General features: G+C 38.5%; 1 protein-coding gene and 4 non-coding genes across 5 annotated transcripts in view; 3 read left to right on the top strand and 2 right to left on the bottom strand.

The window, feature by feature from the left end:
• UBE2V2 (ubiquitin conjugating enzyme E2 V2) overlaps positions 1-3084 on the bottom strand; it is a 32287-nt gene extending 29203 nt beyond the window's left edge. The window contains exon 1 of the mRNA XM_065668232.1: positions 2993-3084. Within this exon, the coding sequence (XP_065524304.1) occupies positions 2993-2999 (7 nt within the window). The 5' untranslated portion in view covers positions 3000-3084. The remainder of the gene's footprint in view (positions 1-2992) is intronic.
• Positions 3085-8956: 5872 nt separating this feature from the next.
• On the top strand, positions 8957-9029 carry TRNAA-AGC (transfer RNA alanine (anticodon AGC)). The gene has a single exon. It is a non-coding gene; the product is annotated as a tRNA-Ala (tRNA).
• A 1011-nt stretch (positions 9030-10040) lies between these two features.
• Positions 10041-10113, bottom strand: TRNAA-AGC (transfer RNA alanine (anticodon AGC)). Its single transcript has one exon. It is a non-coding gene; the product is annotated as a tRNA-Ala (tRNA).
• Positions 10114-12253: 2140 nt separating this feature from the next.
• On the top strand, positions 12254-12326 carry TRNAA-AGC (transfer RNA alanine (anticodon AGC)). Its single transcript has one exon. It is a non-coding gene; the product is annotated as a tRNA-Ala (tRNA).
• A 493-nt stretch (positions 12327-12819) lies between these two features.
• Positions 12820-12892, top strand: TRNAA-AGC (transfer RNA alanine (anticodon AGC)). The gene has a single exon. It is a non-coding gene; the product is annotated as a tRNA-Ala (tRNA).
• The last annotated feature ends 1378 nt before the right edge of the window (positions 12893-14270 follow it).

Genomic DNA, 14270 nt, shown 5'->3' with positions numbered 1-14270 from the left:
CTCAACCAAACCCAGGCTGAGTTCCCCCTACATACTTACAACAGAAGCCTCTCGGGTATCTCTCCAAAACATAAGCTTTCTGCCATGTACAAAGTGACATACCCAGCAAGAGAATCAGGACTCCAGGTCTCTGGAGAGTGACCAGTTTTACAAACTGCCTGATCTGACATGGCCCTGTGCACTTGTGCTCTTCTCCATAAACTCTGTACAGTGTTCCACATACAGCCAAACCATATAGCCTGTAATCTACTCCATGGGCATTTCAACTGGTGCTTTAACATCTTCATCTACAGAGAAGATTGTTCTTGTGCTGTGTCAGCACTACATCAGATATTGACTCTTTGCAAAGGTAAGCCATGTTCCTCACTCCACAGAAGAACAGATGTTACCCACCACATTCAAATCAGACTGAGGGGAAATCAAACCAGAGCAGGTGAGGAGGCAAGATCACAACCTGACTGGTGTCTAACCAGCCTGGCTTATTCTTCATGTCATCTCACTGGCTTTTGGTGATGTAAGATCCATTAGCCTTGATGCGACAGGTTGCTTTGAGCTACGGTACATGCACACTGAGTTGTTCCCAGAGCTGGATTCTTTGGCAAGTGACATCACAAAGCAGGAATAACTGAAAGTAACCCACTGTCTCTACTCTCTATGGCAGTATTTACCCAGCGCTTGACAAGCTTCAGCATTGGTTTGCTGCAGATTTTCTGATGGTACCAACCACAAGAAAATAGGAAGGGGAAGAAAGAGTAGCATTTGGTAAAAAAAAAAACCCATAGTTGTCAGCTCCAAGAGCATGAATTGTGCAAGCAGGAGTAAAAATCAGAAATAAGGCTGCTGTGGATATATGGCCATCTGTAAGTTTAAGCCATGTTAGTGCCTTTTTTTTTTTTTAACACCAAAGCTAGTCTTCACAGAGCTAAAAAAAACAAGGAATATTTTGGGTGGAATGAATGAATGTATATAGTCTTTTAATGTTTGTAGAATGTTCTAAAGATTAAAACCAGCATGAAATTGATGTATTTATAACACTCGTAATACCTTTGCCGTATAAATAATTCAGTTTTCTATGGCAGCTGCTAGAACATGTACAGATGCTTCAGCCAGTTCTCTGTGTTGAAAACACTAGGTGGAAATCATGGCTTTCTAGGTCTCAAAAGCTCCCTGTTCTTTCAGACAGTTAATTAAAACAATTGATCAACTACTGGAAACAAAGCTTAAGTAGACCCTTGAAAGACATTGTCAGCTGCACAGATCTATCTCCAGACTTAAAAATTCAATCCAGAAGTGAAGTCTTTGAATAATTAATGCGGAAAGCTACAAATGCTGCAACTGTATTACTCACTTGGGGTAGATTCCTTACCACAATCACTGCATTTGTAGAAGAAATGATGATACAAAATCCAGCTGAAGTAAGGAATGTTTTTCATGTGACCTTATTTATACATCATCAACCACACCGTAAGACTCTCCTCTGCATGATGCACCTGGTTACTTGATCATCTGTAGGAATTTACAGTGAGGTAGCTAACCAACACTAATTATCCCGTGGTAAAAGCCAATGGTTTGGGTTGGAAGGGACCTTAAAGCCCATCCAGTTCCATCCCTCTTGTCATGGGCAGGGACACCTTCCACTAGACCGAGCTGCTCCAAGCCCCATCCAACCCGGCCTTGAACACTGCCTGGTATGGGGCAGCCACAACTTCTCTGGACAACCTGTGCCAGTTTCTCACCACCCTTGCAATGAAGTACTTCTTCCTAGTATCTAATATAAATCTTCAGTAACTTCTTGGTTGAGTATTGTTACTCTAAAATTAAAGGGTTAATAAAAACAGCCCACCAAAACCAACCAACCAACCATAAAAAAACCCCACAAACAAAAAACCCCACCCCTGAACCTAAGAAACAACCCACAGCTTATTTTTGTTTTTAATTTCAGAAAAGGTTAGTATTTCCTCAAAGTTTTTCGGAGATGGCAACTATCAATTCAAATACTGCTATAATCTTAAAAGTACTGGTAAACAATTCATGTCCCCACTGATCTTACTTCAGGTTGTCTCATACCATTAACCTTTTTTTCATATCCTTTTATCCATTTCATAACTGTTGAAGTACCTGTCATTTCTCTGACATTTAGCAAAAGGGGCACTCATGAGCTACAGAAAGGCTTTTGCCATCAGAAAATTAGCTCAGCTCTTACTGAAATGGATTTCTGAATACCTGTTTTTCCTTCTTTTATTTTCCAGGGAAAATATCTATAATACACAATGATAACAAGGTTACAAATGCATAGGAGATGTGTTATTGCCAAAACTTCAGAGTCTCCAAGGAACCGAGAAGGAAGGGTGCAAGTTGGAGGAACCTAACCTACATCATGACTTCACCAAGCCTGCTAGCAGGATAAATCAAAGGTGCATTTTCCCATTTTCTAATAAAACAGCCTTTTCCTGCCCGCAGTTAACCTGATCCAAAGGTTCAGAAGCCAGGAGTTTTTTGTAAGACGGGGGAAGCTTTTACAGCTGCACACAAGCCTGAACTTTTACAGCCTTTTTTGTGTAAGAAGTAACAGAGAAAAATACATTACACAGTCAGGTTATTTAAAAGCCATGCTCTCAAGTGCTAGAAACTTGAGAAACCTTAAGCCCAGATCAACATACACTTTTTTTAATTACTTTTTTGCAACCTCTACCCTCAAAGCAATGCCTAGGAAATGCATGAGCATAAGCCTAATTACAGAACTCAATTATGGATTTGCATTCTGGGAAAAAAAAAGTTTATTTAAAGGCACACACACTCAGCTATTATTTGTGCAATTTATGGCCATCACATGTGGGACATCCAAGACACAATCTGGCCTTTCCAGTGTCACCTTCTCCCCCATGTGATGATACAGAAGGGAACTTTAGCACACGGCAGCTCAGGAAGGATCCCCAGAGCCAGCCACCAGGCAGCTCAATGCATGGGTGAGGCTTTTCTTTTGAAGGCTTACCTGCCATCCCTGACGCAGTTTAAGGATTAGGAGGAGACCCAGCTACAGCATGACAAGCCTCCAGCACGGCAGCGTGGTCACTGCACCATCTACACTTAAAGAAGGAAAACTGAAGCAGGGAGCTGATCTAGTACACCTGCCCATTAGGAAAGCGGAGGATAAGGTGTGTGTGAGCACACCCTGTTGCAGAAGGTTTTCGTACTGGGTGAGTGGGGTGGCCCTGAGGCGGAAGGTGAGAAGATGCATGGGAGTGGTGGTGGCAGGCTGGGGGAGTGTGTGCTGAGGACTTTGAGAGACAAAGCTGGAAGAGGAGGAGAAGGTTGGTTTGTCAGTCTCTTATTAAGGGTTTTTCTGGTCGTGCTGGCTGGCTGAGTGGGTCTCATGATATCTAGTTTTAGAGTTGCGAGGGTGCTTGCTTGAAGGAGGAGGTGCAGAGGGTGGTGCTCCCCCTCAGGGACGAGGGGGAATTGTGGATTCTTTTCAGGGACTTCCCATGACTGTACGGGGCTGCTATGACTCGGGCTCCACCTCTGCTTTATTACTGTCACAGAACTATAGAATGGTTTGGGTTGGAAGGTTCCAACCCCCCTGCATGGACAGGGACACCTTCCACTAGACCAGGCTGCTCCAAGCTCCGTCCAGCCTGGCCTTGAACGCTGCTAGGGATGGGGCAGCCACAGTTGCTGCTCCAGGGTCTCACCACCCTCACCCTAAACAGCTCTCAACACCTGCAACACCAGTCCAACATCATATTAATCAAAATTTAATAGCAGTTGTCTTTGTTTTCTGACACTGTCAGCCAGAGTTCGCTCAGAGCGTATCACTGAGCTGAAGAGAAAGCAGGAGAATCAAATCACAGGGTTGAACTGTTGAAGTGGGTGTTAACTTAAACTTTACATGGTTTTAATTGAGCTTGGCTGTTATGTTTTTGTGCTGTACCTGTGCTCTGAGTACACTGTGATCAGGTAGCTTCATCAGTGAGTGCAGCTCTTCTACTGACAAGTCTGGTTTCCTTGTTCCAGTTCTAAAATGACGGTTTAGTATGGTGGTGTATAAATTTGAAAAGAGTGGCATAAAGTCATTACTCTGAGCTGAGCTCTGTGCTCACTGTCTCCTTATTAGTGCACAAATAGCACAATGTTAGCTTAAAAGACAATCTGGTAAAAGCTTAAAAGACAATCTGGTAAATACACACAAAGAATATTACGGGTTAGTACTTCTTACAAAAGAAGTGTATTTAATATGAATTATTTGGGCCCTTGCAAGTTTCTGTGGTGGCTGCTAATGCTAGCTGAAGTTACTTAGGAGGATTGTCAAAGCTGTTTCCAATATTGATCTTTTGATTAATTTACAGAATTTTCCATCTCCCAGATGGACTGCCCCAATATTACCTTCCTCAAACAAGATAATAGGAGTGGCAGATATTACTAAAAGCAGCAGATGTTTCTAGCCTTGTGTTTGTTTTTATGGGTTTTTTGGGGTTATTTTTTTTGTTTGGTTGGGGGGGGTGGTTTTGGTGTTGGGTTTTGGTTTTTTTTGTGGTGGTAGCTGGGGTCTTTTTAGCATGTTTTTGTCTTGTACAAAATGATGAACAATGGTAAAATGGAGGCAAAATTTGTGAGCAAACAATAAAATCTTCCTCAACAAATCAAGTTTTATTGTGGTCATGAAAAGCAGAAATAGACCTGGAATTCTGGGAGGAGGCTTCTTCTAGCTCATGACATGTCTGCTGTATGGCTTTTTATGTGATTTACGCCATGTTGGGGTGGGACAGGGGAGCTGTTGTTGGGGTTTTTTGGGGGGTGTGTTTAGTTACCCTTTTTTACTCCAAAGGATGGTGTTGATTTTATTACCCAAATCTGTATTTTGATACTGCTTCTCAGTAAAATTATTTCTGAGATTGAGAGCACATTTCCTTCAATGTTTTAAACAGAGATTTGGATACAGAACTGAAGGCATATTTATTTATGTAATGCTAAATCTATAAACTTGATGATTAAGCTACTTCAGAGAATGAATAGAACCTGCTGTAGCTGTCCTTAGGTTATTTTGCACTGCTTAATTCACATGGTTAGTTCTGGGGTTTGTGTAAGTGATTTTTCCCCTACTTGCTGTGTTAAAACCTTAAGAGTACTAGTACTTCATAGCAAATTGAAGTCTCATAGGCAGCAGGACTTGCCAGTTTGTGTGCAGCTGTTAGCCTGCTTGGGGCTTCCCTTAATTAAACATGTAGGTGTGGTTTACCTGTCAAAACCTGGCGTGATGAAACCTTCTTCCTGCCTGTGCTGTGTTCATACAAACCTAATACAGATACTATCAGAAGGGTTCTGTTTTTCTTTGTTTTACAACATAGGTGGCTTTAAGACTTTGTGTGGAAGGAATACCAAGAAAATTAAAAAACACCCAAACACAAATGAAAATCTGCAAGGGTTACAGTTGTTGAGTGAGTTTTGTGTGTTTTGTTTGGGGTTTTTTTATTGTTTTTAATTACTTTGAAACAGTTATTGCAAAGGTTAGAATTGCTTATTCCTGTTTGGAGGAAAATCATGCTTTTACTGAGTGAATTTAGGTCCCCTATTTTTTTCAGTCATACAGAGAGCAGAAGGCATTATAACTAAAACAAGGTAAAATATTGAAGTGAAATTTTTAGTAATCAAGCCAACTCGTTTAGCTAGTAGCTAGGTTGTTTTTGTAGTGTACCAAAATGATAGTGCCATAACTCTGAGTCACTTACAAAAATAGGATTAGTCACTCTGCTGCTCTGGAATGTTTTTATAATAACTAAGTGCTATGTTTCTAGTTACTATATGACTAAGCAAAGGAACTTCTGTGTATTTCAGAACTCCGGGTGCAAAAATCCAACTGGTCATGTGAAAATATCCCAGAGCAGAAGGGGCAACAAACTTGCTTACTTTGCCATAGTGATTAGTGGGGTTTTACAGTCAGGCAGTTGCTTAAATATCTGTGGTATCTGCAGAATAATTCCAGCCGTAAGAACTTAATTATTGTCTACAAATTAATTTCAGATGCTTCTTTCCACATTGATTAGGTTTTAATAAGAGAGGAAAAAAAAAAAGCCAAAGCCAGCTGTTGCACTGGGAGTAAGGGAGCAGGTAACAGGATACTGGAGCTTAATGGGAGAGTGTGTACAGGACTTCTGGTACTGGGATTTGGGGTTAGACCAGTGGTCCTCATAATTTAGTGAGGGAATTGGCATCTTGGATGCTGCAGCAACATTTGATAGTTTCAGAAAGTGAGGTTAGTGTTAGTGATGTATAACTAATGGGAGTGCTAGCTTGGGAATTCTCTATCTTCTTTCTATGCTCAATGATACTTAGTGTTTTGTTTCTCCTTCACCTCTTTGGTTCTCCTACCTTTTCTAGAAGATTCTGTTTTCTATTATTTTTGTTATGATAATTGGTTTACTATTCCTACAATAATAATATTCCCAGAGTACCTCTGGATAAAAGAAGTACTGGATTTGTGTTAAACTGCCGCTGCTGTTGCATTTTTAAAGTGAACTTGCAACTGCAGGTCTGCTTGGGCTTTGCTTAGTTAAGCTGGTTAGAGGTTTTCTGTGGTGACTTTTGAAGTACTGCATATTTTGAGTCACATTGTGCTGTGAGGTTCCTGAAATCTGTTGTCAGCCTTTAAGAATTCCATGCACTTGGTGTTCAGCAATCATAGGTACCATGGCGAACAAAGGAAAAACAAGAAGAGGACTTGTATTACTAAAGGATAATGTAGGTTGCTTGGACAAGAAAAGACCTAAGTTGAAAGAGCATAATGGCAAGGAGCTTGATTCACAAGGTTGAACAGGTGAGGGAGTCTGGAGGAAATGCCATATGAATAGGTTTTTTCTGTGTTAAAGTTAGGATGGTAAAATATTTTTAAAGAATGATTACATAGAGGTTGACTTTGACGGATTTGATGCTGTTTCATAAACCTCCACTGTCTTTGAATATGTAACTTTTGATTACAGCTAAAATACTGAATTGTTGACTACAGAGGACTTGACTGTCGAACACAGGCATGATTCTTAAGTTATATAGGGCATGGCAAGAGATGTATATGCAGAGGATGACTTAGGATATATTCTTCAAATATTTGGCTTAGCAACATTCTCTAAAATTTGATACTTTGGTTTATTTCACAGACACATACAGACCCCCAGTTATAAAAAACCCTCAAATACATATTATTTGTGTATTAACCTGAATGTCCTGCAAAGGCTGAACTTTGGTTATTGTACTTTCTGAAATCACTGAGTCCTTACAGAGGAGCAAATTGGAAGATCTTTGTATGTTAGTATGATTCATGTGTCTTAAGGGACCTTAGGCAAATCAAGAAATAAACTGTAAGAGAGTTAGTTCTAGAGTTAATGATGAAATTTAATTTCTTTTTTTTTTTTTCTTTTCCCAGAAAGGCAGAGATGCCCTACATTTACAATATTAAATAAAAGTTCACAATTCTCTCTTGCCTTTTTTTTTTTTTCTTTTCCTTAGAGTCAAAACAAAAGAATGTCCCGTAATATTAGGAGACTTCTGAAGGGCTCACTCAAATCACCCTTCCTCTTTTTACAGGAAAAAGAAACATGATTCCCCAAAGTTCCTTATCTTAGGGTTTTAACAAAGTCAGTTGTGTGTCTTTCCATTACAGCCTGTTATTTTTTCTTTTTATGCATTTCAGTGTTATTTTCTGACTAATCAACAATTAGTTTGATTAATACTGTACACAAATTACAATTGTTTCCAGCAGTCTGAATCAGCAGCTATTTGTGCAAATCTAAATATGCTAGACATGGCTTCAATCCTCCCAAGTTCAATGACAATATATAGAGGTTGAGGAAGTAAGCTGAAACACATGATGTGTGTGTTAATGTGGTTGTCGTGAGGTCAGTCACATTATGTCAACAAATCTGCATGTTTCAGTTCTGGCAAAGTAGATCTCTTTTTCTTGCTTTATTTTATGATAGAGTGAAATCATCAACAGTTGCTGCTTTTTTTGTGTATGTGTGTGTCCCTCTCAATGCCATTTTCAAAGGGTGAAGACTCTAGTATATTAACAGGAAACACTGGAGACCTTACTTTCTTTGTGTTTTCTGACTCTGATCTTGCAGTGCTGAAACCAAGCCACTGAACAGAATTTTCACTGCTGTTTTATTATAGCCATGATTTTTTTAACATTTTAATTATGCATTCTTCATTTTTATATGTTATGTGTAAGTGTGCATGTCTGTCTGGTGATACAGCCATACCTGAAAAATACCTGACAGATTTAAATAAATAATATGAACGATTACTATATTTCCCATTATTCCATTTGCCTCCGTGCTGTCTTTTTTTCCCCTTTTTATGACTTGGTCCCAGATTCCATTGCCACAACAACAACTAGAAGAACTCTATCTACCTATTCAGTCACATCTATTACATTGTAAAGTGTGGAAATGGATAAAGTCATTGAGCTGATTCTTTTCTACCTAGGGATTACAAAAAGGGAAAATCTATTAAAAAAATACAGTCTTTAAATATATCCAGATTTCTCTTGACAGTCATAATTGTTTGGTGTGAACATAAATCTGCAATTGCTTGGAAGCACAGACCTTCTGTTATCCAGATGTAACTCAACTGAATAAAATGCATCCTGTTATATCAAGGAATCCAGATTTCATCTTAGGCCAAATTCCCTATGAGGCTGTCAAAAGTAGTGTGCTTTAAGGAAGACCTAATTGTTTCTTCATTTCAGTGGGAAGTTGTGTTCTGTTACTGCTTACCAGTAACTTCGGTAGGGGATTAGAACTGAAGCAGTGGGCCCTGACTGCCCGGCTACTGTGATTTTTGTGGGGAAAGTTTTGTTTGTATTTGAGACAGCGGATCAAGTTTCAGCGTAGCTTTTGGGAAGTTAGTCGGTTACTGAGAAAGATGCAACTAGGAAGTGACAGAAAGGACAGTTCTAGTGTGGGTCGGGGAATTAGCTCAAATGGTAGAGCGCTCGCTTAGCATGCGAGAGGTAGCGGGATCGATGCCCGCATTCTCCAGGCTTTTGAGACGCTGACAATGTACGCTCACAAGCGTTAACTTTTTATCGCTACTGTGAACAATACTTATTTTTTTTCTGTTACCAGTTGTATTTTTTTTCTGCTGGTTTTTTGGGGAAAAAAAAGAAAAGCTGCAAACCACAAACAAACAAAAAGAACCTTGTAAACTTTTTTTTTTTTTCTGTAAAATGAGTGTAGGTACCTGCTCAAAAAAGTAGTGAATACCTGCTAAGGGTTTCAAAGAATGAAACAAAACCACTGACAGCTACCACTGTTTCTTCTGTTTTTTGTTGGTGATACGATGTTAGTTCATTCCCTGTTTATACTACCTTGTATTGTGGGGCTACTTTACATTTAGATGGATCTGTAGCATTTTTGTAAGGATTAAAAATAATCAATTTTAAGAAGCATGTGCACACCATGAATGATTTAATTTGTAAATGTTGATCAAAGATGAGCATTAATTTTTAAAGTGCAAATTATTTTCTTATAATGTGTTGAGGAAGAAATTGAGTGAAATTGGAGAGATTGTAAATCACTCAAAACTCAGGTTAGGAACAAGTGTGTCAGGATAGGCTTGACAGCCTATCCTAACTACAACAGGTAGCAGCAGCAAGGTAGCTGGAGAGGCAATAATTCCGTGATGAGCTGATTATTGTATAGACAGCTATATACTTTTACATTTTAAACAATTAAAGACTAACTTTTCATATAATAAAAAAATGCTCATATTAAAAGCCTTTGTAAGGGACAAGTGACTTATTTACTGTACTACACAGTATGAACATTAGTATTCAATGCTTTTGTGAAGTAATGATCAGTTCACAAGTGTTGTCTGCTAATTGAGCCTTCTCTTTTATTTGCTATCTGAAATCGTATATTTGTATACGAATTGTAAATTTTCTATATGAAATTCTATATATTACCAGCTATTTATTTTCTTTCACAAACTTGACCAATTTATGAAAGAAAATCTTTACTGTAGATATATATTCACTGTCTCAAAACAGCTGGAGAATGCGGGCATCGATCCCGCTACCTCTCGCATGCTAAGCGAGCGCTCTACCATTTGAGCTAATTCCCCGTGCTTTTCAGGCGTACGGGTGGAGTTACTTGTGCTGAATGACAGCTTGGCTGCTTCAGCTATAATGACTTTGTTGAGCCAGTCTGTTGAGTTGAGCCATGTCATTTAATAAGATTGAATCATCATTCTGTTTATTTGAAAAGCGTGATATTTTAGAAGTCAGAATACTCAACATACAAGAAGCATACTGATCCGTTTTCTGCTGTGTTACTTTGATAAAACAATACTTACTTTCATAAACAAAGCCTCCTCTAGTGTTTATTCAGGAAGGAGAGAACTGTTTTTGTTTTAAACTCTGTTACTATGCAGATCTTGAAAGGCTTGCAGGTCTAGAAACTGTACTGTTTGAAGTCACTGAAGAGCAATGAGATTTTCCTTCTTGTTTTTTCATTATTTTCCAGATATATTGTCTAATTAGCTGTATGCAAATGATAAGTTTCAAAGTTCATGTTTATCACTGTTTGTGGAGAAAAAATAGTCATTTATATCTTCCTAGGTTAATTTCTAGGTATTTCTACCTTTTTGTGTTGATTCACTTGAAATAGTATTGCATCTTAAATATATGGAGTTACTATAAACATTTCACAAATTAAAAAATTCAAGTATTGTCATACTGACTAACTTTGCAGTGAGAAGCATATTGGCAAAGCTCTACTCCCAGGTTATTAAATCAAGGAATGTTTTCTGGATTCAAAGAATGAAAATATGGTTTACAGTGGGAATGGTTACACTGAAAATTATATAATGAAAGATTTCTCACTTTCTGTTCCAATGCAGAAGTTCTGCCAGTAAAGGAGAATGTGTGCAGTAATACAGTAGTACATGTATTGGCATTTTTCTCTAATGGATTTAACTTGCTGGATGACAGCATCCAGCCAAAGAATCTAAACTACAAAATTAAGCATCAGATACTTACAACTAAGGTAGTACTTCAAATCCGTCACAATCCAGATCAAGGCCAAGATGTGGAACGAAAAGCACAGTATCACTGTGAACATTCGCTTAGAATTCAAATATTCTCCTGTCTTACCTCAGTCTCTGCACAACAGTAAATAAAAATTTATTCTTACAATTTCATGCACAATATATATTGTAACTGACTTTACCTCACTGAAGTTAACTTGAGGGGGAAAGCAAATACATAAAAGTGGTTTCAGTCCTGCTCACAGGCAGACATCATAGGCTCTTAATGGCCCACTGTATGTCTGCAGCTAGGATCTTTTCCATATCATATTTCACAAGGTTCATCTCTATGTACAGTTTCCTTTATCTAGCCTAGGCAGTCAGAGTCACTATCAAAACAGCAGATAACCTCTCCCTGTTTTTCACCCCCAAGTCTCACTTTGCTGCCACTGAGAAGGCATAAAGCTTGGATAATTCAGCTCACAGAAAAACAATTAATTTGATATTAAAGTCAGATAAAGGTGAGAAAAGACCTCTGCAATAGTTCCGTTTTTAGTAATTAAAATGTGTATTTCATAAAATTGACAGCTCATTGTGTTTTGTGACCTTGAATTTGTTGAAAGTTTTCATGTATGATGATGGGTAAAACTTTTTAATTTCCCTACCTGGTTGTGAAAATTTCCTTATCTACATGGCTGGAAATAATTCTGAACTCCAGGTTTTCATTTCTCTTGAGTTTTTCAGCTGTGGAGGGTTTGTGTCCACATGCTTTCATTTAACACACATCACTTCTATGCATCTCTTCGGCAACATCAATATGAACTGATGAAAGGTAATTTAATCAGGTTTGATTTTTGCTTTCTTAGGGTATTGCAGAGCAAGGGTGAGTTCTGTATTCTCTTCATGCTGCTCCAGTGCATTGCCTGTGATGTGACTTCCCTCAATGTAGAAGAAGTGGCAGTCCTCTTCAGAGAAGCAAAAGTCTAGTGTGAGTTGCATGGCACTGAAAGGCTTCAGGTGGTGAGTTTGTCATGCAAGTTAGCATGAAGTGCCTTATCGTGTTACTTGAGAGTTTGTCACATAACAGACAAACTCAAGGTCAAGTAGTACTCAGTGTTCTGAATGACTGCCCTGGGGCTACTGACTGCGGTAAAGAAACAGGCAGTAAAAGGGGGGTAATTTTTAATCTGTGGTTGTCACAATCTATAGTTACAGGACAAGAGAAAGTTATTGAGGGGGGGAATTAGCTCAAATGGTAGAGCGCTCGCTTAGCATGCGAGAGGTAGCGGGATCGATGCCCGCATTCTCCACTGTTATGTTTTTTTAGTGGTGGGATTAAAACCAGGTTGCTATAAAATATGTTTGCATGTACTGAACTGGAATTTTGGAGTAAAATAAGCTTGTTTCCTATATGTACATAATTTATTTCTTAAATGCTGCCATATATTTGACTAAAATAAATTAAAATAATTCATTAAAAAAACAAAACTGACTTTGGGCAGGTTTTTTTTTTTGGAAAAAAACAAATGCTGGAACATATTTCCTCGCATGAATTGCAAGTAATAAAGTTTTACTGTATTTATTTTATTCACCTGGAAAACATGTCTTTTCTGGTTTGTCGTGTTTCTTACTACGTCATTTGGAAATGTTAAATATTAAAAAAATATTATTTGACACCTGTTTTGGAGTCGAAGTTGAATGTACTGTCATTTCTGAATAGACAAGAACAAGAGAAAAAACTTTGTGTGGAACTGTGTACGTGTGTACTGCAGAGTTTTGTGATCCCCGGGAAGAAAAAGGGGAGGGGAATTAGCTCAAATGGTAGAGCGCTCGCTTAGCATGCGAGAGGTAGCGGGATCGATGCCCGCATTCTCCAGTGTTTTGTTAAACAGGGGTTGTTACACCTAGAAGTATTTCTTCTAAACAGGAATTCCTAAGCAGGAGTTGTTATACCTAGAAATAGAAAACAAAATGTATAACTTTTTCGGCAAAATGTTGGTTTTGCTTGCATGAGGGTAAAATTGCTTTTGTCCTTTTTTTCCTCAGTGTGTTTTACTACCAAAACCAGGATATTTAACTGTGTATGTTAATCCTCTGTCACAACTGTTGGCTCTTCATGGCCCGTTTAAAACAATATAATTAGTAGGTCTTCTGCTCAGATTTTATCAACTACTGTTTTTCATAGTAGCAAATACAGTGCTCAGTTTGGAGCCCAAAGATGCCAGTTGCAAGGGGAGTCTGGTTGTGCTTATTGCATAGACAAGCTGTACTTTTGAAACCTTACAACCCACAATTAACTAACTTTTTTAACTTTTTGAGCATTAAACTATTCAAGCTGGTGCCAGGCTGTCTATAAACTTTATTGTAAGGTGGCCATGCAAACTGAGAACTGGGTGACAGCCTCCATATTGACTATCAGTTTACCTCACAGATGATGAAACCCATGCATTTTAAGTAAACTACATGTGTATTTTTACAAGAGTACATGTGGTTTTGTAGGTGTCAGAAAAAAAGCAAAATGCTTACTTTCTTCAGCACATATTGCTGCATTCAGACAGCAAGTTACATAGCAGCTCTAATAATGAAATCAGATACAGTGCAAAAGTAGGATTGAATCACTTCCCTGACAAGCTATTTGACGTGCAGTCTTTAGTGCACTTTCTTCTTTTCCTGAGAGAATCCTGAAGTCCTATGGCCTTCAAGGAAGATAAAATTGCAATTCCAGAGTGACTGCCAAAAATAAACACTGAGGTCTGATGAGGCCAACTGGAACTCAGTCTCAAGGAGTATATGATCTCAGTTATGGTAAGCGTAGGATTATCTTGATAGGTGTTTCTTAGGAGTTTACATTTGTTCCTACTGAAGCACCTAACAAAACTGGGGATGACTAGATTGAGTCACTTCTCAGTCAAATCTGTGCGTGCAGACAAATGAAGTACCAGCTCTGAAACCAGTAACAGTGGTAGCAAATGACATTTTTTGGTCTGCTTGTACTGATTCCCCCCCCACCCGATGTAGCCAGTGATTGTATTTTGTGCTAGGAGAACACAAGAGTACCATTCTCTTTCACTTCACCAGCAGATTCTCTTTAAAACAAGGTAGCAGGTAATTTCTGCTATTGTCTCTCAAAGTGACTTACTACAAATAGTTTTGCCAGTAGGCCTATAACTTCTTTCTATGCCTTTTGTAAAATGCATAGAAGACTTTAATGCCTCTTTTCTATGTTGCTTCTGATGTTAAGAATATGAAGTTTC

The sequence above is a fragment of the Lathamus discolor genome, chromosome 2, assembly GCF_037157495.1.
Source record: "Lathamus discolor isolate bLatDis1 chromosome 2, bLatDis1.hap1, whole genome shotgun sequence".
Classification (NCBI taxonomy): domain Eukaryota; kingdom Metazoa; phylum Chordata; class Aves; order Psittaciformes; family Psittacidae; genus Lathamus; species Lathamus discolor.
Note: the sequence above shows the minus strand (reverse complement) of the source record. Positions and strands in the feature narration are given on the sequence as shown.